This window comes from Callithrix jacchus, chromosome 6, assembly GCF_049354715.1.
Source record: "Callithrix jacchus isolate 240 chromosome 6, calJac240_pri, whole genome shotgun sequence".
NCBI classification, from domain to species: Eukaryota; Metazoa; Chordata; class Mammalia; order Primates; family Cebidae; genus Callithrix; species Callithrix jacchus.
This window is the reverse complement of record NC_133507.1, coordinates 46,438,409-46,461,882: the sequence shown is the minus strand read 5'-3', so window position 1 is coordinate 46,461,882 and position 23,474 is coordinate 46,438,409. Positions and strand designations below refer to the sequence as shown.

Here is a 23,474-nt window from a genome sequence, read left to right as displayed (position 1 = left end):
TGCCACCTCAGAATCCAACTATTCTCATTGTATTTAAATTTTTTAGTTGAGTGACTGCAGTTCCCACCATTACATCTGACATACAAAGAAGAGCAATTACAGGGCTCTTTAAAGATTCAGGTGCTGCCCTTACAAATCTATTTTTCAAGGCATTGGTCACGGTATATCTTCTGAATCCTCCCAACTGGAATGAGTAAGTTTTACATGACTAATCCACTCCACCATCCCAATCTCCCTAAGCCTTTGGATCTCTTCCTCTCTATTAAACTAAGGAAGACCAGGCATTTCTAGCTCACTCACAGTGGGCCATCTTTTAACCTATATTTCAGCTAACCAAGCATATAAACTGTTAGAACCTTTTTGGAATCCCCAAGCTGCAACATTAAAAGCAGAGTCTCTACTTAATTGGCCCAAATCAAGAAATTCAGCCTCATCCAACTCTATGTTCCTTCCTCCATTATTCCGTACCCTTAATATCCATTCCCATGCCTGTTCCCAGATTTCTGTTTATATAAATTAGAGAACTCAAACAGTTCTTTTTGAATGTAGCACACCTCTGCATGGGTCACACTCTCAACCTCACCTCTAGGGTCTAGGACTTTAGTCCAGTTTAAGTCTAGAAGCAAACAGAGGTGTTGGAGGTGGCTCCTGAGGAGAATCAACATTACCTTGCCTAGCAATTGCCTCTGGGTAGGCCACTACTGTTGCCTCCAGTAGCACAAGGTTTATCTCCTCAGACAAAGATGGAAAGGCTGATGGCAGCATGGGTCAGGGAGAGGATGTTGCCACTACTGGAGATGGGGAAGCTGTCCCTTTTGGCAAAAAAAGGTTCATCAGAGTTTACAAACTCAGGTCCCCAGCTTCATCAGGGTCCTCCCACAAATTCCCATTCCAAGTTGCAGAGTCCCATTCTTTTCCAATCTATGCCCTCACTTTAAGAGTAGACACCTGGCGAGGCTGTACATGCATGTTTTGTTGCAGGTCAGCCACTCGCATGATTAGAATTTCTGTCTGTTTTTCCATAATTTCAGTGCTTTCTCTACAGGAGATAAGACTCTCACTCAGGGCAATCTTAGCAGATTTGAGGCTTAGCATCTGTTTCTGAAGCCAGGAGACAGAATCTCTGAGTTCATCATTTTCTTTTATCACTTTGTCCACTGAATTTAGGAGCAGCAAACCAGCATCATTATGTTCCTTGGTTCTCCACATACAGTCAAAGAAAGGTATTATGTATAGAGTCACTAAACTCCTTGACTCTCATGAGCAGTGAATCAGGAGTGTCAAATGCATTTATTTTTCTTAACTCTCTAAACAGTTTATGCCAATGACTATCAGTGTTCTCCATACTATTAGAAGTAGAGCCTTTAGCATTTTGGGGTCTAATCACATTAAGCAGACAACTCCAGAAACCCCAAAGCCAATGAAAAACCTCCATCCTTAATATTCTATTCCTCTAAAACCACTCCTGGTACCAAAATCTATATTAGTCAGGGTTCTTTAGAGGGACAGAACTGATAGATAGATAGATAGATAGATGATAGATAGATAGATAGATAGATAGATAGATAGATGATAGATAAAATATCAACTTCATATATATATTAAGTTTTAACTTACACGATCACAAGGTCCCACAATAGGCTCTCTGCAAGCTGAGGAGCAAAGAGAGCCAGTCTGAGTCCCAGAACTGAAGAACCTGGAGTCTGATGTTTGAAGGCAAACCAGCATGGGAGAAAGATGTAGGCTGGGAGGCTAGGCCATTCTCTTCTTTTCACATTTTTCTGCCTGCTGATTATTATATTCCCTGACAGCTGATTAAATGGTACCCATCCAGATTAAGTGTGGGTTTGCCTTCCCCAGCCCACTGACTCAAATGTTAATCTCCTTTGGCAACACCCTCACAGACACACTCAGGATCAATACTTTACATACTTCAAGCTAATCAAGTTGACACTCAGTATTAACCATCATAATCCAATATGGCAAAATATTAACTTTGTTGAATCTTGGCTAAGAATATAAAGGTTTTGATCATGCTATTTCACCTTTTCTGTTGTCTGAAAATTTACATAATTAAAATATATCCTGAAATTTAGGATAAAACAGGCCAGAGAAAAGTGTTAGCCCAGTAAGACTGGATATTATTATTATCGTTAGTAGTTACTAACATATATTGAGAACCACACTAGGTGCTATATATACATTTCCTGATTTGCTTTTTTAAAATTGTGATAAAATGCTTGTAACATAAAATTTTTTATCTTAACCATTTTTAAGTGTACAGTTCAGTGGCCCATATAAATCCATATTGTCATATAATCATTACCACCATTCATCTACAGAACCCTTTTCATCTTGCAAAACTGAAACTCTGGATCCACAAATCCAAAGGTCTCCATTACTCTTTTCCTTAAACACCTGATAACCACCCTTCTACTTTCTCTCGTCATGAATTTGACTATTGTAGGTATCTCTTATAAGTAGAATAAGTAGAATGACACTGTATTTGTCTTTTTATGACTGTTTATTTCACTTAGCAAAATGTCCTCAAGATTCATCCATGTTGTAGAATATGTTAGTATTCCTTTCAAGACTTTGTATGTGTAGGTCACATTTTGTTTATCCATTCCTCTACCAATAAATACTTGCATGGCTTCCATCTTTTTGGCTATTGTGAGTAACATGGCTATGAACATTAGTGTACAAATATTTCTTCAAGATCTTGCTTTCAACTGTTTTGTGGATATAACCAAAGTGGAACTGCTGGATCATAAGGTACTTCTAATTTTAATTTTTTGGGGAACCACCATGCTGCTTCCCACAGTGGCTACACCATTTTATATGCCAACCAACAGTGCACAAGGGTTCCAATTTCTCTAAATCTTGCCAAATCTGTTATCTTGTTTTGTATTTTTTATAGTAGCCATACCAATTAAAGCCATTAAAACCACTGATATCACCAGTAGATATGAGGTGATATCAGCAGTTTTTATGGCTTTGACATATCCATATGATTAGTGATTAAAGCATCTTTTTATATATATCTTAATTAGAAAAATGTCTCTTCAAGTTTGTTACCATTTTTTATTTGGTTTTTGCTCTTTGCTCTTGCATTATATAGGTTCTTCACATATTCTGACTATTAACTATATCAGATATGTGATTTGCAAATATTTTTTCCAGTTCCATGGATTGCTTTCTCTGTCTATTTACTGCATTGTTTGATGCACAGAAGTTTTTAATTTCAATGTAGTTTAATTGATCACTTTTTCTTTTGTTTGCTACTTGATTTACTTTTCATATTACCCTGAGAGATGTGTATTTTAGCCTAATTTTATACAGAAAAAATCCGAAGCTTAGAGCACACAATTAACTTGGACAAGTCTACACTACCACTATGAGGTGAAGCTGAGTTTCAAATTCAGTTCCATCTGACATCTCTAAGCCACACTGCAGTACTGATTTAAATATTTATATTGTTACCAAATTAAGAAGAATTAATTAGAATAAACTTTCTGTCCCATCCTGAATTTGCAGATTTGTCAGCTCTACAAACATAGAGTCTGATTAAATTGATTAAGAGAAACTCTTTCACCCAGATGGCAAGGCTTGGACAGCCAAATGTCTTAGATACTGTATTCTTTGACATGTGAACTGCTTAGAAATAGAGAAAGATAAATAGTCACACAAGACTTCTGGCAGAATGTCAGTGTTTGGAATAACTAAAACAGAAGTTGAAGGGTTCAAACATTATGATAATCAGAGAATGCTGAATGTGGCAGCAGGTCCATTGTGTGAAATTGTCTCTAAGATTGTACTCATAAAATTGCACTTATAGAATTGCCAAAGAGAGTTCGTAGAAACTTCTCAATAGATAAGAGCAAGCCTAGCCAACATGGCAAAACCCCATCTCTATAAATATACAAAAATTAGCCAGGTCATGGCCTGCGCCTGTAATCCCAGCTACTTGGGAGACTGAGGCAGGAGAATAGCTTGAACCCAGGAGGTGGCGCCACTGCACTCCAGCCTGGGTGACAGAGGAACACTTGGTCTCAGGAAGGAAGAAAGACGGGGAGGAAGGGAGGGAAAGGAGGGAGGAAAGTACAAAGAAGAATTAGTTAACATTTAAAAATTAAAAGGGTCTTTCCACAGGGACCGTAAAGAAGGCTCTTCGCTTCCTATTTTCTGAACCATGAGCTTTGGTCTAGAAGAAATGCAAAGTCATGAGTCAGCCTAAATCATGCAACCTCTATAATAAAGCATAACATGGATCTCTTTCCTTCTAAACTCCCTTCTACTCTGTGGCAGGAAGCAAATTTAAGGGTCCTCTTTTATACCTTATGTATCTATTAAGTTTATCATCTGAGTTTCTTACAAATTTTATTCTAAACATACAAAACAAAAGAGACAAAGCTTCTAACATCAAAAAGGCAATATTTTACTACTTCAAAAAAAAAGTCTATATTATTAAGGTTTAAATTAGTAAAGTTTTGAATCATGTAATCTGGCAAAATCTATTTTAAAATATTCATGTACTTTCACCAACAGATTCGTTTTTTCATAAGCTTATCATTTAACAGCAAAGAGGACAGGGGCCCAGGAAACAAACTAAATGTTCATCAGTAAGGGAAAGGTTGAACAAGTAAATTTATACCATAGCAAATTATACTAGCTTTTTTATATGAACTTGAAAGAATGATATTTCCACTCTATGGAAACAGTAAGTTGTAGAAGTGTACATAGTTTGGCCTTATTGTGAGCTCAGGAAAGGGCAAGGAAGGGTAGACAGTGAGGTGCTAACACGGGTTACTTTAGGCCTGAAGGAAGGTTGAAGAAAGTATTATCAACCTCTTCTTAGATCTCACACTGTGACCTTGTTGCAATAACAAAGTACTACTGTATGACTTTTTTATCTAGTAAAGACAAAATTCTGAAGTTCTGCTCAACAAATACAATTTGTAAAGTCAAGTTTTAGGCAATGGAATTGTATCTCTCTCTTTTTCCTAAAAGGAACTTAGTTATCTATTAACACAAAAAGAGAAAACAAATGTTTTCACCTTGAGGGAAACGAATAAAACTGAAAACAGTTTTGAAAGCTCAGAGGCACTTAATTCTAACTTGATCATAAGAGGAAAACAGTGAGCTTAATGTATCCCTAAAAAAATATGGTGGATTTAAGAAATAGTTGACCATCTCTGCCTGCTGAATGGGGCTGAACTGACCCCAGCTCTGGAGCCAGACTGCCTGGGTTCAAATTCTATCTGCTATTCACTTGCCGTTTAGCATCTGACTCTTTATTTATTCTCTCTACAGGCCTCCATTTGCTCATTTATAAAGTAAGAGGTCACTCCCTTAGCAAGGTTACAGGCAGATAATACGTATACAATAAATGTTAGGAGTTAGGCACTCTGCTACAGAGTTCAGTCCCTGCCCTAAAGTAGCTCATAGCAAAGCAGGGAGACAAATATCTAGAAATTAGCAGAAATACAGCTAATGAAGATTTCTTCTGCAAGGGATCAGAATCATTTTTAGTTCTCCTCAAGTGGCATGGTCTGCAGCAGCTTGAAGATCAGCCAAGGGCTATTAGTAGATAGAGCCACTATGTCATTGTTGGCCTAAGTCTGAAAGAAAAATAAGTTTGAGAGAAGGGTATAACTATTTTCCATCACACCTGGAAGCAAGTACATGGTATGCCCAAAAAAGGAGAAATGAGCATTTTAAATCTAAATTACTTTCGTATAAATTATTATAATAAAGTGGTATACCCTGGTATGATTTGGACAAAAGAATGATGACTATTGGACTAAAAGAAACATGAATGGAAGGCATTAATTCCATGAGAACAACAAGCAGTTAAAGAATGTCTAGCTAACTTTTCTTGTCCCCAAAAATGCTATCAGCACATATTTCACTACAGCAGATCATGAGCAATATGATTTCATTAAATGCAGATAAATACATAGACCCTGTTTCCATTTCATTCAGGCTAACAACATCTTCAAAACAAACTATAACTACTCCTTTGAAAACTAAAAATAAACATACAAATTAATCATTTGAATTTCCCAAATATGCCCTTTCTTAACAAGGAATTCACTATATCACAGAGAATTTCTTATGGTTGAATTCTGTCATTCAAAATGTTACACTGATGTCCTAACCCCTAGTACCTCAGAATGTGACCTTACATTAATTGTTAGTTTGCTAAGAGTACCATAACAAAGTTCCACAGACCAGGTAGGAAGCTTAAACAACAGAAATTTACTTTCTCATAGTTCTGAAGGTTAGAAATCTGAGTCCAGGTGTTGATAAAGTTGGATTCTTCTGAGGCTTCTCTCACTGGCTTACGAATAGCAGTCTTCTTCCTGAGTCTTCACGTGGTCTGCCTTCTGTGCTTGTCTGTGTCCAAATTTTCTCTTCTTATAATCTCATATTAGATTAGTGTCCACGTGATGACTTCATTTTATATCTCTTTAAAGACTTTAACTGCCACGTACAGTTATGATCTGAAGTACTGCAGGTTAGAACTTCAGCACTGAATTTGAGGGTGGAGGGTCGGGGAAGCCATTCAGCCATAGCAAGGTCTAGAAAGATTTAACCAAAACCTAAATGAAAGACTGGCTTTCAGTCAATCCATTTGAAATGCACTTAGTGCCACTGTAAGTACCAGGAATAATGTATGTTTTTAATTAAAATGTATTAATAAGAGCCAATGGATATTTAATAAAGGTGTACTTCTTTTTAACAGCATTTGTAAACATTCTCTGCTTGATACTTGCTCAATAATGGCCTTAGTAATATAACTTCATTACTTATCTTTTGTGAAGTAATTACTCACTGAATTTATTCAGAGAATATCTAAACTTGTCCCTTTTTTCCATTATTCCATGTAAATTACATGTCTTACAAAAAATGATCTCCCAACTGTAAAATATATATACCTCTTTTCTCTATCTTGTCATCTTACTCCCCTAGTCTGAAGTACCTTACCCTCCTACAGCTTTCAATATGGCTGACAATATCAGACAACAGCTAATAAAATAATCATGGCTGTTGACCACATAGGCAGTCATCATTTTCTTCATAAACTGAGTATAATGATAATAAAAACAAATGATTAAAGCTGTACTTTCTGGCTAGTTTTAATTATACCAAAGCAAATTTTAGTCCCTGGAAGACATCTATTTTCATAATTGTTGCCCAAAGTCAGTGAAAACCACCCTATCTTCCCAAAAGGACCTGGTAAAGAAAAACTAAAAATTGTTAGAGTAGTCTCACAGGTTTATTTCTTCAAAAGTAGACTCAGATAAGAACAGAATTGGATACAAAACTCAAATGGTCTCATGTAGACTCTCTCTTGCCAAAGAAAATAGCTGTAGACTTAGCACGCAAAAAGGCTCTGTGTGTTCAAAAGATAGCACTGGCTAAGCCAACGTACTCTCCAATGAAGAGCCTTTGCAAACAAATGCACCTGCATGTGAACCCTCCAGCAGACTTTTCATTTTTACCTAAAGTCATAATTGGGAGACCTGCACCCACGTCAGAAATCAAATCGATCTATTATTTCTTTCTAATAATTCTCTATTTCTTGCATTAGTTAGCTGTCAGTCTTCCCTGTTATGTAGAAATCAAAGAAAATATCACATGGAGAAATCAGAACCAAGTTAGTATAGAATACCCAAAAAGAAAAACTGTACTTGGAAAACCTTTGATATTCTATCTGGACAGAAACAGCTGAGGAAACAGAAGCTTAGGGCAGTGAAATAATGGCTAGCATCTGGAGCATTCACTAGAGACTCAACCAGAATGTAAGCTGATCTGAATCCAGTTGAGGGCACCTTCCATATTAACCCCCACTTCTATATCACCTGGAGGAGGCAGAATAGTTTTGCTATCTGGCTTGAGATACTAAGAAAAATAGAAATCCTATGCATTTTTAAAATACAATACTAAAGCAAACTCACCAACTGCTCCAGGTAAAACTAAAAATGACAGTAAGGAAATATTAAATTACATGCCAAAGTGTGTCATTTTATGTAGTAGAATTTTAAATTATTTAGTTTAATATTAAAAATAAAGCAAATTGCCCTCCACCCTAACCTGCAACTTGCACCTGAGGATTTCATTTTAGAGGCTGACCAGATTCTAAATGCAAGGGTGGCAAGGATCAAAATGTCTGGTTACAGGGATACTTCCAAGGAGTTGGAAATTTTAAAGCAATGAACTGGGCAAGAATCTTCAAAGTTCTGTCAGTTGACATGAAAATGTGGGTATCTTCTCCAAAAGAGCATCAAAATTGATCAACATAATTTAACAAAAAGCTTTCGAATATCTGATATGTTCTAGTTGCTATGCTATATGCAGATGGTCATTAAAATGAAGTCTACTTCCAAGGAATCCAGGCCTAACAAAGGGGATAGATACCAGATTAAAAAATAATACAGTAAAACTAAAATTTTTAAATTATATCAAAAGCACTACAGAAACACAAAAGGAATTAATTTTGTGGGTGTCTAAAACACTAAGGAGTGATCAGTGAGTGAGATCTCAGGAATGAGTAAGGATATATGGACAAAAGAGACAGGAGGGTGCCATTCTGGCCAAGGGGAACAGCCTGTACAATGATGCACAAATGCAAAATTTCAGATGTCTGCAGGGAAGAGAGTGCCCTAGTGGGGCTAAGGTCTATATCGCAGAACATATAGGAGAAAGCTTGAGACGAGATTAGAGGGAGAAACCCAGTTCCAAGAAACTTATTATTAAGCTAGCAGACAGAGCCTATGAGACTTGGAAAATAACTACCTACCACAGGATCAGAGACATACCCTGTGTTAAGTCTGACCATTTTTGTTTCTCACATTTTTCTGTCCTTGTATCCTTATTTTTATGGTTCTGTGTTTGGCTAATATTTGAATATTTTATGCTACATTAATTGTAATAGAAAAAGAACTGAAAAATGGGGTTCCTTTTTGTGCTTGAATCAGACCTTCAAAATAACTACAGCATAGCCCCAGGAATGGTTTGATAGTGGGAATGATTAGAACAGAAGAACCCCAAGACAAAGACAAATCCAGGAAAACAAAGAAGCAGCTGTTTGTTTACCCACTCTCCTCTTCAAAAATGATCTCCTTCCAGTAGCAAAATAGCAAAATCCATGGAGTTTCTGGGTTTTGTTTTAATAAGAAAGGCTGTCCTTTTTGCAATAGCTGACATTACATGATTCAGCTATTACACATTTAATAAGAATTGAAAGAGAACAGCAATATATCTATAATCACAGAAAATGCAATAATTGAGGAAATTATCAGAATAATATATGTAAACTGACCACCTAAAATTAATATAAAGATATTGTAGAAATCTGTGTCACTATTTATCAGAAACATCTGGCTTTTCTTTCTTCAGCTGCAGACGTAAGAGCAAAATGCCTTTATCAAGGAGCTGGGAGCCATCCCTCCAAAATGCAATCATCATCATCCATGGATGCCTCACTCTAAGTTGTAAACCTGCCACCTGTCATGAAGATATGAAAGTTTACTTTTCCTTTGGGTACGTCCAATTAGCAAACACAGGCGGCCTATGATTCTCTTCACCCTGGCTCTTAAAAACTCTCCAGCCCTAGAATCGCTTGAACCAAGGAGGTGGAGGTTGCAGTGAGCCGAGATCGCACCACTGCACTCCAGCCTGGCACCTGGCAACAAAGCGAGACTCTGTCTCAAAAAAAAAAAAAAAAACTCTCCAGTCCTTTGTTTTGGAGAAGTTGAGTTCAACATCTCTCCCTTATTGAAATAGTCTTGAATAAATACTTCCTTACCTGTTTAACTTTTGCCAGTGTAATTTTTTCTGCATTATTCATATCAAAAGACCAGTCACCTACTTCTGCTATACTGTATTCACAATCAGTGCCAGGTCTTTGCCTTCATTATACAATGTTTCACATGAATTTTAAATCACCTATTAAGTGTTCCACAGAAGACCTGCCTGAGTAAGCATATTGTGGTGATTAAATTTTTACACAGAAGAAGTTGAAATTAAGATGATTTAAAACTTGGAACTCGAAGTTAACAAGAATTGGGTAACAATTCCTATCAAGAGATTCAATATTATCAAATCCTTCAATCTCTGATTTCCTGTTAAGAAAACAGAGATACCATGTGATCTCATTTGGAAAGTTGGCCAATGCTACTTTCTCTTACTAGTTAAAAAGGTAGCTCTAGAGATCTTGCAAGGAGCCACAAGGAGATGCAGAGGGAGAACACAGCAGTGTTGGACTTAGAAAGACTTCAGTTTGAATTTTAGCTCTACCATTGACTATCTCTTTGACTTTATAGGCAAATTACTTAACTTAAAGGCTCAGATTCCTTGTCTTTAAAAAGAAGATATTAATACTCACTTGGACATGGTGCTGTAAGTCATATGTGAGATGATGTGTGTACGTGAGGCAGATGGTTGCTGTCATCACCTTCTCAGGCCCCCAGTGTCTGAGACAGCTGTGCAATGCTGATGATCTAAAAGGGAATTGATAGGATGTGCCAGGGAAGAGTCAGAGACTTCTCCAAAGTGAACTCTGCCCTCCTAGGGTGATGGGAGTCTCTTGCCAGCAACTGTCAGCACTTGCAGTTGAGGCTCACCTCTCAGCAGAAAGCCTTGCTACACCAGGGTATTGGCTCTCCTCTCTCCTCACCCAAGAGCAACTGCCTCAGGCTCCCTTGAGCACAGGAGGAAAATCAAGCCAATCATTAGCTCCAGAAACAGAACAGATTCAATCCACTGTAAAAGGTGATAGGAGAAAAGCTTTATTTTTGAGCTGGTTCTACAAAAACAAAAATATACAAAATCAAACAATAAACCTTGATTTTTTGAAAAATGTTATAAAGAAAAAATGTTTTTTACTAGATAATAACAATTTATTTAAGAGTAACATAAAACAGAAGGTGCCAGCCAATTTTATAGCCTGTGTCTTATTCATTTACCTCATGCATTCAACAAATAATTATTGAGCAGCTATTATACAGCAGCCACTATGCATGGCACAATACTCCAGGAAATAGTATGGCAATTCTCCTACTGGTGCTTTCTTAAGAGAGCAGCCAACACAACTCCAAGGACTTTTCTTTTTTAAAAAGAAGTGGAATATCAAAGGAAGCATATGAAGTGAAAAGAGCTCTAGACTTAGAATCAGGAATAGAAGATTAGAATTTCAGCTCACCACATAGTGATAAAACCTTGAATTTACCTAGCACAGACTTAGTGGGAGACATTGTCACAAAGCCTTCTTATTTAGGTTTTTACTAGCTATATGATTTTGGACAAGTCATTTATGTGATTTGAACCTCAGTTTCCCATTGGTAAAGTGGAGTACTAATTCTGTGTCTACCTCATAGGGTTGTTATAAGAATTAAGGAGGTAATGTAAATAAATGCTCCTTGCACATTCTAAATTGCTGTCTCATGGAAGTTACTATAATAAATCTGCTGTTTATAATACCACAATTTAGATTTTCTTGTAATTTACATGTTTTCTCTGACTTATGGCATTTTTTCTGCTAATAAAATGATTTGGGGTTCTTACTTGCATACTTCTTATGTGTACCACTTTTTTTTAATCAGAATGAACAGGCAACCTACAGAAGGGGAAAAAAATTTTGCAATCTACCCATTTCACAAAGGGCTAATATCTAGAATCTACAAAGAACTTAAACAAATTTACAAGAAAAAACAACCCCATCAAAAGTGGGCAAAAGATATGAACAGATACTTCTCAAAAGGAGACATTTATGTAGCCAACAAACATATGAAAATAAACTCATCATCTCTGGTCATTAGAGAAATGCAAATCAAAACCACAGTCATCTCACGCCAGTTAGAATGGCAATCATTAAAAAATCAGGAGACAACAGATGCTGGAGAGAATGTAGAGAACTAGGAACACTTTTACACTGTTGGTAGGAATGTAAATTAGTTCAACCATTGTGGAAGACAGTGTGGGGATTCATCAAGGATCTAGAAATAGAAATACCATTTGACCCAGCAATCCCATCACTGGGTATATACCCAAAGCATTATAAATCATTCTACTATAAAGACACATGCACGTGTATGTTATTGCGGCACTGTTCACAATAGCAAAGACTTGGAACCAACCCCAATGCCCATCAATCATCAATGATAGACTGGATAAAGAAACTGTGGCACATATACACCATGGAATACTGTGCAGCCATAAAAAGGGATGAGTTCTTGTCCTTTGCAGGGACATGGATGAAGCTGGAAACCATCATTCTCAGCAAACTAACACATGAACAGAAAACCAAACACCACATGTTCTCACTCATAAGTGGGAGTTGAACAATGAGAACACATGGACACAGGGAAGGGAACATCACACACCCAGGCCTGTCAGGGGATGGGGGGCTCGAGGAGGGATAGCAGAGGCTGGGGGGCTAGGGGAGAGATAGCATTGGGAGAAATACCTACTGTAGATGACAGGATGATGGATGTAGCAGACCACTATAGCACACATATAACTATGTAGCAAACCTGCACGTTTTGCACATGTAACCCAGAACTTAAAGTATAAATTTTTTAAAAAGCAAAAACTTTTGGAACCTAAATAGAGAAATACAGTAATGTTTTAACTTCAGTAGAATAAGAACTGAATATAAAGTGCCAGGAATTGCATTTCAGCTTTAATTCTCATGTAAATCCCATTTAATCTTTACTATTTGGCAACAATCACCTGGAAAGAATTGACATCTCCAGGAAATTTCATCACTCTAGAGATCCTGATGAAAATTAGACTTGTGATAGCAACGTGTCCCATAAAACATTTCATTCAAAACTTCATGGCATGTTATTTTTATGAAGTGTAGTTTGGGAGTCTCAATCCTACTTAGTAAATTTTATTCTTCAATGTCCTCAGTCAGAGATTTTCCCATTAACATTCACATATAGAAATTTGTATATGAACCACAACAAGTGATTATATTCAAGTCAAGTAATAGATTTCTCTTAAAAACTACCTCGGTTGGAGCACTTTTATTTCCTAATTCAGAAAGCAATTCAGAATTCTCAGAAAATTGATAGTATATAACCATCATTATGAAAGTGGGCTTTCAGGAGTTCAGTCCACTTTCTTAATCTTACAATTTCCATTCCCCACCCACATGACTTTGCTAGCAAAATAATAACACAAGGTTAACAAGAAAGGCAACATCTGTGCTGATTATTCAGAGAAGCAAAATATTTCTCATCTTTGTATATTCATTGGTGACAGAAGTAATTTTCCTCTTTGTTTCCATAGCTACAGCAATTCTGATTACTAATCAGGATAAATCATAAATCACAAAGCCAGTTAGATATCATCTGTCTTTATGTAATATTTTAAACATTTTCTTGTTTACTAATTAATACCATTTGTTACAATGAACATGATTTTGAAAGATGGTTTGATTTAAATTTAGATTTTAGATGTATCTGTAGAAAAAAAAATTATCTTACCATGCTTGATCATGTGTAAACTGTGATCCAAAAGAGATATTATGAAGAGGATATGAAATAATATACACCTATTTCTAAGACAGGTCTAAATACTGAATGTTTTCTCATTTCCCATATTAGAAGCACTTTAGATTCTATTTCCTCCATCTTTCTCCTATGAATTATGAAGTATTCATTTTCAGTATTCATCCCCAGTAGATAATCTATAACGTTCAAATAGAATATTATTTTTTTAAACTTCAAAGTTGAGTGACAGAAATATTTTATGGATATTAAGAGGAAGTCAAGGCAACATAAAAGAGGCATTAACTAGAAGTGATAAGAAAAGGACAATAAATATATTAGAGAACGCATCCCAGCCTGAACTTTGTGAACTACTCTACTCACTCTACCACATAGGCCACTACTAGCAAGGGAAGATTGAGGCCTCTTGCTCTCCTTGGCTTTGGTGCTGAATCACGCTTCTTGTTCCTTGTCTTAAACTGCTTCCAAACTTCCCACTTACCTACTTTGACTGTCTATATTTTCTACTACTTTTTTCTGAGGACAACTTTACATTGCCTATTACATGTTACACTGAACATAGTATTATTCATAGCTAGGTTTCTCAATCTCGGCATTATCGACATTTTGGACCAGACAAGTCTTTGTTATGCATTGTAGGATGTTTACATCCTACAGTGGCCTCTACTGACTAGTTACTAACATCACTATCCCTCTCAAATCTTGTCGGTCAAAAACATCTTCAGACATTGTTGAATATACCCTAGAAGGCAAGATCAATGGACCTAAACAAAAATCACTATTTTACACTGACATGTATTTATTTATACATTCACCCATTCAATAAATGTTTATTAGGTGCATATTATGTGTCAAATACTAGACTACAATAGCAGGAAAAATACAGTGGTTGCCCTATCCTAAAGTCTGGTTATAAGTGTGAACAAGTAATCTGTTAATTATAATTTAGTATATAAAGAGATAAAAACAAAGCACTATTGAAGCGTAATGAAAGGGCACCTAACCCAGTTTGGCAGGGGCAGGAGTATAAAGCTTTTCACAAAGGAAAAGGCACTTATGTACATACAAGAAAGATGAGTGGGAATTGGCTGAGTGAAAAATTTTAAAGGCACAGAGTGTTCCAGACAAAGAGACCAAGTAAGCAAATTCCTGTAGGTCAGCATTGTTGGGGCACTGAGAACAGTAAGCAGGAACCAAGTGACACAGGGCCTTGTGTTTCATATTAAGGAGTTTGACTTTATTCTGAGGTTCACGATGAGCTATGATCTTACTCCTCGGGACAACGCTAGTTGGGGTCCCCTACCCTCACGCTTATAACTTGAAATAAATGTTCTTCCAACATCCGTCAGTCCTTGGGTACATCCATGACAGCCTAGAGCTCCTCCAACACAGCAGTTTCCAAGCTTTATCCACTCTTTTAACAGGTCCCATACAGAAACTATCAGTCTTTCAGATCTAACCATAAAAGAATGAGAAATTATCTCTACAATTAAAAAAAACTATTTGACATTTTTCATCATTGCACAAATAACTAAATTCTAAAATTCCATGTGGTTATAACCAAGTGGGGTACCAACTAACCAATTAAGAATTCATTTTTTAAAAATATAATAAAAATTAATTGCCATTTACAGATGAAACAAAGAAAAAATCAAATCAATGGCTGATCCAGTTTAGACAAGTTCTACTAACTTCCCGTTTCCTAGCCTTGATATTATATCTACTTATATTTGTCTAGAGTTCACTGGGGAATTTCTAAGCCATAATAACTCAATGTTTTCAAAAGTAAATGTCTAATACATTCATTACATAAGCAATGGATTTAATCTTTGTGTGAATTAAAAACATTAAATATGCAGGAGATATTTGTTTAATATACCACACAACTAAAGAAGGCATTTAGTATGAGAGAGAAAACAACTTGATGTGACTTTGAATAACATCTGAGTCACAAGGAAGAAAATCAAATAAATGCTCAACATATTGGGTGAATGTTTTTAACTAAGCAGTGACTGTGTTTTAACAGAATGTGGTTTTGATAGTATCAGTTTGGAATGTGAACGATGAAAAATTGGTAGCATGGCTTTGCAATTAAGTATCCTTACTCAAAGCAAAGCTTTGTGGAATATGTCTATTTTAAAATAAGTAAGTTTGAATTCATTTCCTTCTCATCATCTGGTCACTACAACATAAAACAGGGGAAAAGAGAGCACTAGGTAAAATAAGACCAGAGTTGACATTTTTCCTCCAGTTTTGTAAAGATTCATCTTTTCATTTGGAGTAAGTGGCTCAGGGATCTTTTACCTTTGATTTTTAGCACATTTCTTTTTTTCTTTCTTTCCTTTTTTTTGAGACAGAGTTTTCCTTTTGTTGTCCAGGCTGGAGTGCAATGGCGTGATCTCGGCTCACTGCAACCTCCGCCTCTTGGGTTCAAGTGATTCTCCTGCCTCAGGCCCCCTGAGTAGCTGGGATTACAGGCCCATGCCACCATGCCCGGCTAATTTTGTATTTGTAGTAGAGACGGGGTTTCGCCATGTTGGTCAGACTGTTCTCAAACTCGTGACCTCACGTGATCCACTCACCTTGGCCTCCCAAACTGCTGGGATTACAGGCATAAACTTACGCACCCAGCCGATCTTTAGCACATTTCAAAGTGATTCCTGAATATTGATTTTTCTCCCACAGCTGACAAAAAGTTTCTGGAGTTTTAAATTTTCATAAATTCTCTTACATTTTTAATTCTGAATATTTAGAAAGACTCTCGGGCCAGGGGCGGTGGCTCACACCTGTAATCCCAGCACTTTGGGAGGCCGAGGGAGGCTGATCACCTGAGGTAAGGAGTTGAAGACTAGCCAGGCCAAAATGGCAAAACCCCGTCTCTACTAAAAACACAAAAAATTAGCTGGGCATGGTGGCACATGCCGATAACCCCAGCTACTCAGGAGACTGAGGCAGGAGAATCCCTTAAACCCGGCATGTGGAGGTTGCAGTGAGCCGAGATGGCGCCATTGCACTACAGCCTAGGCTACAGTGAGACTCCCTCTCAAAAAAAAAAAAAACAAGAAAGACTCTCAAGTACTGAAGAAATTAACCTTCCCCTGAAACTCTTATTACTTCTGTCTAAATTTTCTCATCAAAAATAAACTTAAATATCACTGCAGTCTTCTTCAAAATGAACAACCATATGACCCTTTTCATATTATGTGTTACCTAGTATTTAAAAAGTATCTCATCCTTTCTAAGTGGTCATATCTGAATGTCTAATTAAGATTATAAAACCTAGTAGAGAAGGATTAGAACTGAATTCTTTTTTCCTAACAGCATTTAAAATTTTAAAGGTATTTAACAAAAGGTAATCGTTAGGTAATAATTTTTAGTAGTACTTTTTGGCTGGGTGCTATAGCTCATGCCTGTCATCCCAGCACTTTGGGTGGCCAAGGTGGGTGGATCACCTGAGGTCAGGAGTTCAAGACCAGCCTGCCAACATGGTGAAACTCCATCTCTACAAAAATTAGCCAGATATGGTGGTATGCACCTGTAATCCCAGCTACTAGGGAGACTGAGGAGGGGTAATCACATGAACCTGGGAGGCGGAGGTTGCAAAGGTTGCAAGAGCCGAGATCATGCCATTGCACTCCAGCATGGGTGACAGAGTGAGACTCTGTCTCAAAAAAAAATAATAATTTTAGTGATCTTTTGACACAATTATATATAGTTTTTGACTTAGCAAGATTGGGCCTGAAAGAGAAAAAAATGGAGGAAAGATACAGGAAGAAGGGAAGCAGGAAAGAAAAGAAAGGGAGAAGGAAAGGAGGGAAGGAAGGAAGGAAAGAAGGAAGGAGGGAAGGAAGGATAGGGAGAGAAAGAGAGAAAGAAAGAAAAGGAAAGAGAGAGAAAGAAAGATAAGAAAGAGGTATGGTTGATATAATTCATAGAAGCTATAGTGTGACAATTGCCACTGAGATTTAGAATCAATAAATAGTGTGCAAGTGCAGATTCCCTAGCCCAAAAGATCAAATCCAATCTGAATAAATATAATAATACCCTTAAAGAAAGAAGATGTCCATTACAACTTGGTGGAAGATATGAAAAAACAGAGGTATTCTGTCATAAAATCATCTAAAATGAAAATTCAAGGAGAAAAAAACTAGAAGTGCCCATCCAAGCCTCATTCAGGAAAAGAAGCATTTTAACCAACTGCACTTGCAGTAATGCAATCCCATGAAAAATGTTCTCCCTGTCAGGGAGATGAGTACATCAGGCTAAAGAAATTTGTATCTATCTAAATCTCACTGCTCTGATTCTGATTTCAGGTGGATGTGCCTACAAATCAAGAATACTCTGATCGTGCCAACACTCATAAATACTGATATATTAACATTGGTCCCACAAGCCTGGTTAATGGAAGTCCATCATACCAGTGGTTAACATATCCACCCTAGAGTGACTATACCAGATTCAGGATTACATATACTTACTAGGATAATAAATGCCACGGATAATCCGCCAGGCTTCTTCAAGTGGACATCCTAACCATGGTATAGCTTTGGTGCTCTCGATTTGAAATTTCTACAACTAAAACTCACCCATTTCTTGTCAACATTAAGCAATATGTACAAATTATAAAGACAAGATATATGTGTCCTTTCTGGATGTTTTTCTGTCATACATAACTCCCTCTGTGTGCTAGATTCTTTAGTAAGTAGTGGAGATGTGGCATACCCACCTTTAAATAGATCACAACCTGACAGGGGAGGCAAAAATGTGTATAAATGTGATTGGGTGTGGTGGTTCATGCCTGTCATCTCAGCAATTTAAGAGGCCAAGGCAGGGGGGATTGCTTGAGTCCAGGAGTTCAAGACTAGCCTGGGGAACAACGTGAGACCCAATCTCTACAAATAATTTAAAAGTTAGCCACGCATGGTGGTGCCTGCCCATAGTCCCAGCTACTCAGTCGGCTGAGGTGGAAGGATCTCTTCCACCCTGGAGTTGAAGGCTGTAGTGAGCTATGACTATGCCACTGCACTCTAGCCTGGATGACATAGCAAGACCCTATCTCAAAAAAAAAAAGATGCATGAACATAATATAGTATGAAAAACACTATAATGGTGCTTTGTGGGAGGGAAATTGAAGCAAGTGGAGGGAGAACTTAATTCTGCATGCATCTCAGTTGGGAGGGAACAGTTCTGCAATTTAAATAACCAAGAGACTTTACCAAATATCCACCATCTTTTATCTCATAAAATAAAAGCAATGATTGCAGAATTTGTACTTACAGATGTTCTCACTCATGAATGACTACCCCAGATCTTTTATATGCAAAGATTTCCATTGGATATAGGGAAAATCTGGTTCTGAGAGAAAAATGTATCTGTTATGTAAAATTGAGGAAAGCATGTGACTCCAATCCTCCCATTTATTTGCACCCACTAATTTGTACTGGAAATGACTTGCCTACTAGCAAAACTACTCAGCTGTATTCACAATTGGAGCTAAGACATATTTTAAATATAACCCACAATAAGCAAGCCCTGTGTCTATTTTTGCTCACCATTATATCCACAGGAACTATAACAGCATCTTATACATAGAAGATGCTCAATATAACCTATTGAATATACAAAACATTTAAGCATGTCAGTAGCTCCTCAAGATACTGAGTGGGTCATCAATGTGTTAAAAGGTTAAAACTAGACCTATTCTTTTAAGAACTAACCTAAACAAAATTAGTCATGCACAATCACTAGGTTATTTTGATAAATATAAATACTCCCTAATGAGAGGCAGATAGGGGCCATAGGTCTTCATTCTCAAAATTTCTTAGTCTACCAGGTGTTCTATTACAGTAAGTATAAGTCTTAGACCAAATTCTATAACACATCCAGACATATATTAGCAAGCAGGCACTAAAACAGTTAAGTCCCAGTTATCTGACCCCTTAAGAACTCCAACTATCACGTTCCATCAAAGATTCACTTGAGAGAATTGCAGCTGGCAGCAGGAGTTGGCTAAATTTCTATTCAGAAGCAGGTGGCAGAATCCTCAGTTAATGGCTACACATGGGACCAGAAAGCATCCTAGACCTGAGATACCACCCTGATGGGTCTAGGCTAGGGTTTCTCAACCTTGGCACTACCAGTATTCTGGGGTGTATAATTCTTCAATGGGGATGAGTGATGAGATTTTATGCATTGTAGGGTTTTCCACAACACCCTGGGTATCTGCCCACTAGATGTCAGTAGCAGCCACTCCCCCGTCAGTTGCAACATCCAAAAATGTCTCCAGACCTAAATATTTTGGGACAGGAGGTTGAGAGGCAAAATCTCCCTAGTCAAGGACCACTAGTCAAGCTGCCTGGCTCACTGGAAATTTAGTCTCTTTTTACGTTAAGTCAGTGGTGCCTATGCAACATTTCTAACCAATTCACACATCTTGAGCATTCTCATTCCACCAGTGAAGAATCATTTCTAACATTGCGTATGCTATAATTAGGACACCTACCAGTGCTCATCATAAAGCAAGAGAGTGCTGCTAGTAGCAGGTACTTCTGGAGAGTGCACTGCTGATTAGATTCTTTCAAATGCTAACTAACTGCTTGTGGTGGGTGTATGCCTGATTAGAGTATTTCAAATGTTAACTAACCATCTTCTGACTTCAAATCAAATGAACATTTTTTCTCTAATTTTGACGCCAGGTTGGTAATACACACAAGCACCTCAGAGAAGCAACCACTGGGAAGATTAAGGCTAAACTCTCAGAAAAAAAGTGATAAAGCTGATAGCAATAATGCAAATAACTTAAACAACACAAGCTTACATGCTGTACCTACTGGGAGAACAGCTGAGATGTAGCATACTCTACAGTTTCTCTCCAAGTTTTACCCAACAAAAATGATTTCACTCAAGCTCAAGCATATTCATTATAGCAGGTGTTCAGCTCAAAGAATGAATTATGGGCAAAAGTTTTGCAAGTATATAGAGTAAATATTTGGGTATTGAGATTTAAATGGTGCTAGATTCCTATATCTACATGGGGTGCATTTACACATAAAGTTGGTTAAATATCTTCCCAACACCAGCTTCCATGAGTCAAAATTGAGAGGTGGTTTTAGATTATTTCAATTTTGAACTGAGTAAAAGTATGATTATGCTGACAAAAGACAGCTACACCCCATCCTGGACTGGATATTGTGGGCATGCCTTCTGCTACAAAATACAGAAAAAAAAAAAAAAGGACAGGGCAAAGCAAGTGAATCCAATGAAATAATTGCAGGCATATGGAAGTGTTTTAGACAAATTATACTCCTGGTCAGGGTGGCATAGGTTTTATGCCTGACACTGAAAGAAAAAGAGGACATCAGAAAATGAGTCAAAAAAGCAAAGAGAGTAGTTGATACATTTGTCAAAGCAGACATCTCTTCCACACACTGTTCTGCCTCTCTGGACAGTGGACTTGAATCTGCTAATGTAACCAGTTAGGAACTGTAAGCATAAAAGGACGAGGTAACCCAGAGACCTTACCCCTAAAGATAACTGTGAACGCCAAGGACGCTGCCCACCAAGAAGGAGGTCCAGTTGAACCTCTCGAGAGAAACAGGGATAAATTTCGCCCAATAATTAAACGTATCTACACACACCATCATTAATGTATACTGACTGTTTAGGAGATAGTAAGAGTTCTATGCCCCTGAGAGTACTCCAGGGGAAAAGCACTGGGCACAAGTGTTGTTATGAACATAGATAGACGGTGTTATTTAGCCAGAAGTGTCAAAATCATTACTGTACTTAGAGTGTCAGCCCAAAACAATCACAAATAGCCCTTTTTGACTTCCCTATCACTTGCCGGTGGAATTTGGGATCAAACCTACGGATTAAACTGGGCAAGTCTGCACTTGAATCCAGTTAGTTTCCCTTCCTTACGAAAGAATCAGAGAACAGATATTGTCAAGAATACTAACAGAAGAGCACTACGACTGAACCAGAAAATCAGGAGAGATTGGCAGAGATCATATCAAAGCCCCATCAATCCACTGCAGTATGAATTAAGTACTCAAGGAATCTAGACTACAAGATAGGATAATGTGGTTCCACTTAACATAAGGACAGAATAATTCCTTCTGATGAGTCAGACCTGTGGGAGGGAATTTGTGTTGGATTTGAAAACTCCATTGGAGTTTCTGCCAAGCAGCATCCCATACTAAAAAGATATATAATTATGTAGAGTGACTAATTTACTTTTGCAGACCCCCATGTTATATGAAATAAAGTATTCTGTTTACCTGTTTGTCTATACCACTGGGACTATATCTTACAGGACAGGGACTGTGTCATCTGCATTCTTTTGTCTCTGTAGTGTAACACAGCGGGAACACAATAAAGGTTTTCTGAGTGTTGGATAAATAGGCAGGCAAGTCTTTATGCAGAAAAACCAATAGCATCTGCAAATGTGGGTATTCTCTTGTGTGTTTCCAGGCCATTTGTGAAACTTCAAATAAAACTGTCTTGAAAATGCATGGGAGTCACTTTTTCTATCCGGAAGTAATTTTTACCTGTTCCCTTTGCTACTTATATCTGTTTATGAGTAATTAAACTTATCAAAGACCCCTTAAATCTAGAAATGTAATATAATCGTAGATTCTTTCTACTTTATTCATAAAAAGACCTGCTGAAATAATAAGCTGAGATTATTTTCAAAGGCTATATCATGATCTATGATCTAAAGTAAGCTTATATATTTTAAACAACCTAGTCGTAAATTTATTTTTCATTTACTTTTAACATGTTTAAATATAACCCAAATGATTTATTTATTTCTAGATTGCCAGATGTGAAGATAATACCATGAGCTGACAACTCTCTAATCTAAAATGTGGATCATCTCTAGATAGAGTCTAAGTATAGCACCTTCTACAATGTATTTCTTGGTAAAGATTTAAGCAATTGTTGAAAATCTGTACTGTTTCCTTTCTAGTCCTCACAGCAACTCCTACACAGTGACTACTGCGTAGTACTCCTTTGTGTTAGCAGCTGGCTTCCTTATTTCAACATATTTTAAGAAACCTCCAAGTTGCAAACTAAGGCCCTATTAAGGTATTCCCCATATTCTTTTTGACTAATCTAAGATCTAGTTTCAATATGACTAACTTTTCTTTGTCATATACAAACTAGATATTAAATAATTACAAAACAAATTTCCAAAAGTAATTTACATAAGGTATTGGCATTTTTATAGGAACACTTCTTATAGAAAGATATTTAATTAGACACTTAGTCTTCTGACCTATAATATGTTAACTGCAGGATTTTTTAAAAGTTGTTTTTAAACAGGTACATAGTCCAACTTAATTAATAATCTCATTTAGTACAGAGATCTACCAATCAGAATAGATGTTGGTGGTCATAACACTGGACTAAGTCCTAAACTGCCCTTTCATGCTCCTCATTAGTTTCTGGATCATGGGAGGTCTGGGTGAATACAGGCATTCAATGGAATGGTAGTGGGGTGCAGTCAGGTGCTGGAGGCAAGGGCTATTTATCAACAGATTTTTTTTAATAACAACTGCACATAGTTAGTGGTACACATTGGTATAAAATAAGCCCTATGGTAAGCCTTTTTGTTACTTTTATTCTAATAGAAAATAAATGGAATATAAAGACAATTGAACTAAGAGCTGCTTCACTTTGAGAAAGGGAATAACTATCCTATTTCACAGTGTTCTCAGGGATTCTACATAATCGAGTTAAGCAATGTCTGAATCTTGTGCAACTGAGAAAGAAAACACTTAAGAAAAAAATATTTCTGATGCAAATTTCACACACAAAAAAATAGGTCTATATGAATACATTTCTAGAGTTGCTCCCAGAGGGCCTAAAGCTCCAACTTCATTATCATCACTAAATCCCCCGCTGTTAATTGTCCAAAAGAAATTGCATAATTGATTGACTCTTTGA

General features: G+C 37.1%; 2 protein-coding genes across 2 annotated transcripts in view; both read right to left on the bottom strand.

Annotated features, from left to right (window-relative positions):
- PDE1A (phosphodiesterase 1A) overlaps positions 1–23,474 on the bottom strand; it is a 531,703-nt gene that overhangs the window by 452,537 nt on the left and 55,692 nt on the right. The gene's annotated exons all lie outside the window — the stretch shown is intronic.
- Positions 3,301–23,474, bottom strand: part of LOC128932358 (uncharacterized) — a 70,228-nt gene continuing 50,054 nt past the window's right edge. Inside the window, exons 3-4 of the mRNA XM_078327209.1 lie at positions 10,394–10,508; positions 3,301–6,584 (exon numbers count right to left, since the gene is read on the bottom strand). Of these exons, the coding sequence (XP_078183335.1) occupies positions 6,522–6,584; positions 10,394–10,508 (178 nt within the window). The 3' untranslated portion in view covers positions 3,301–6,521. The remainder of the gene's footprint in view (positions 6,585–10,393; positions 10,509–23,474) is intronic.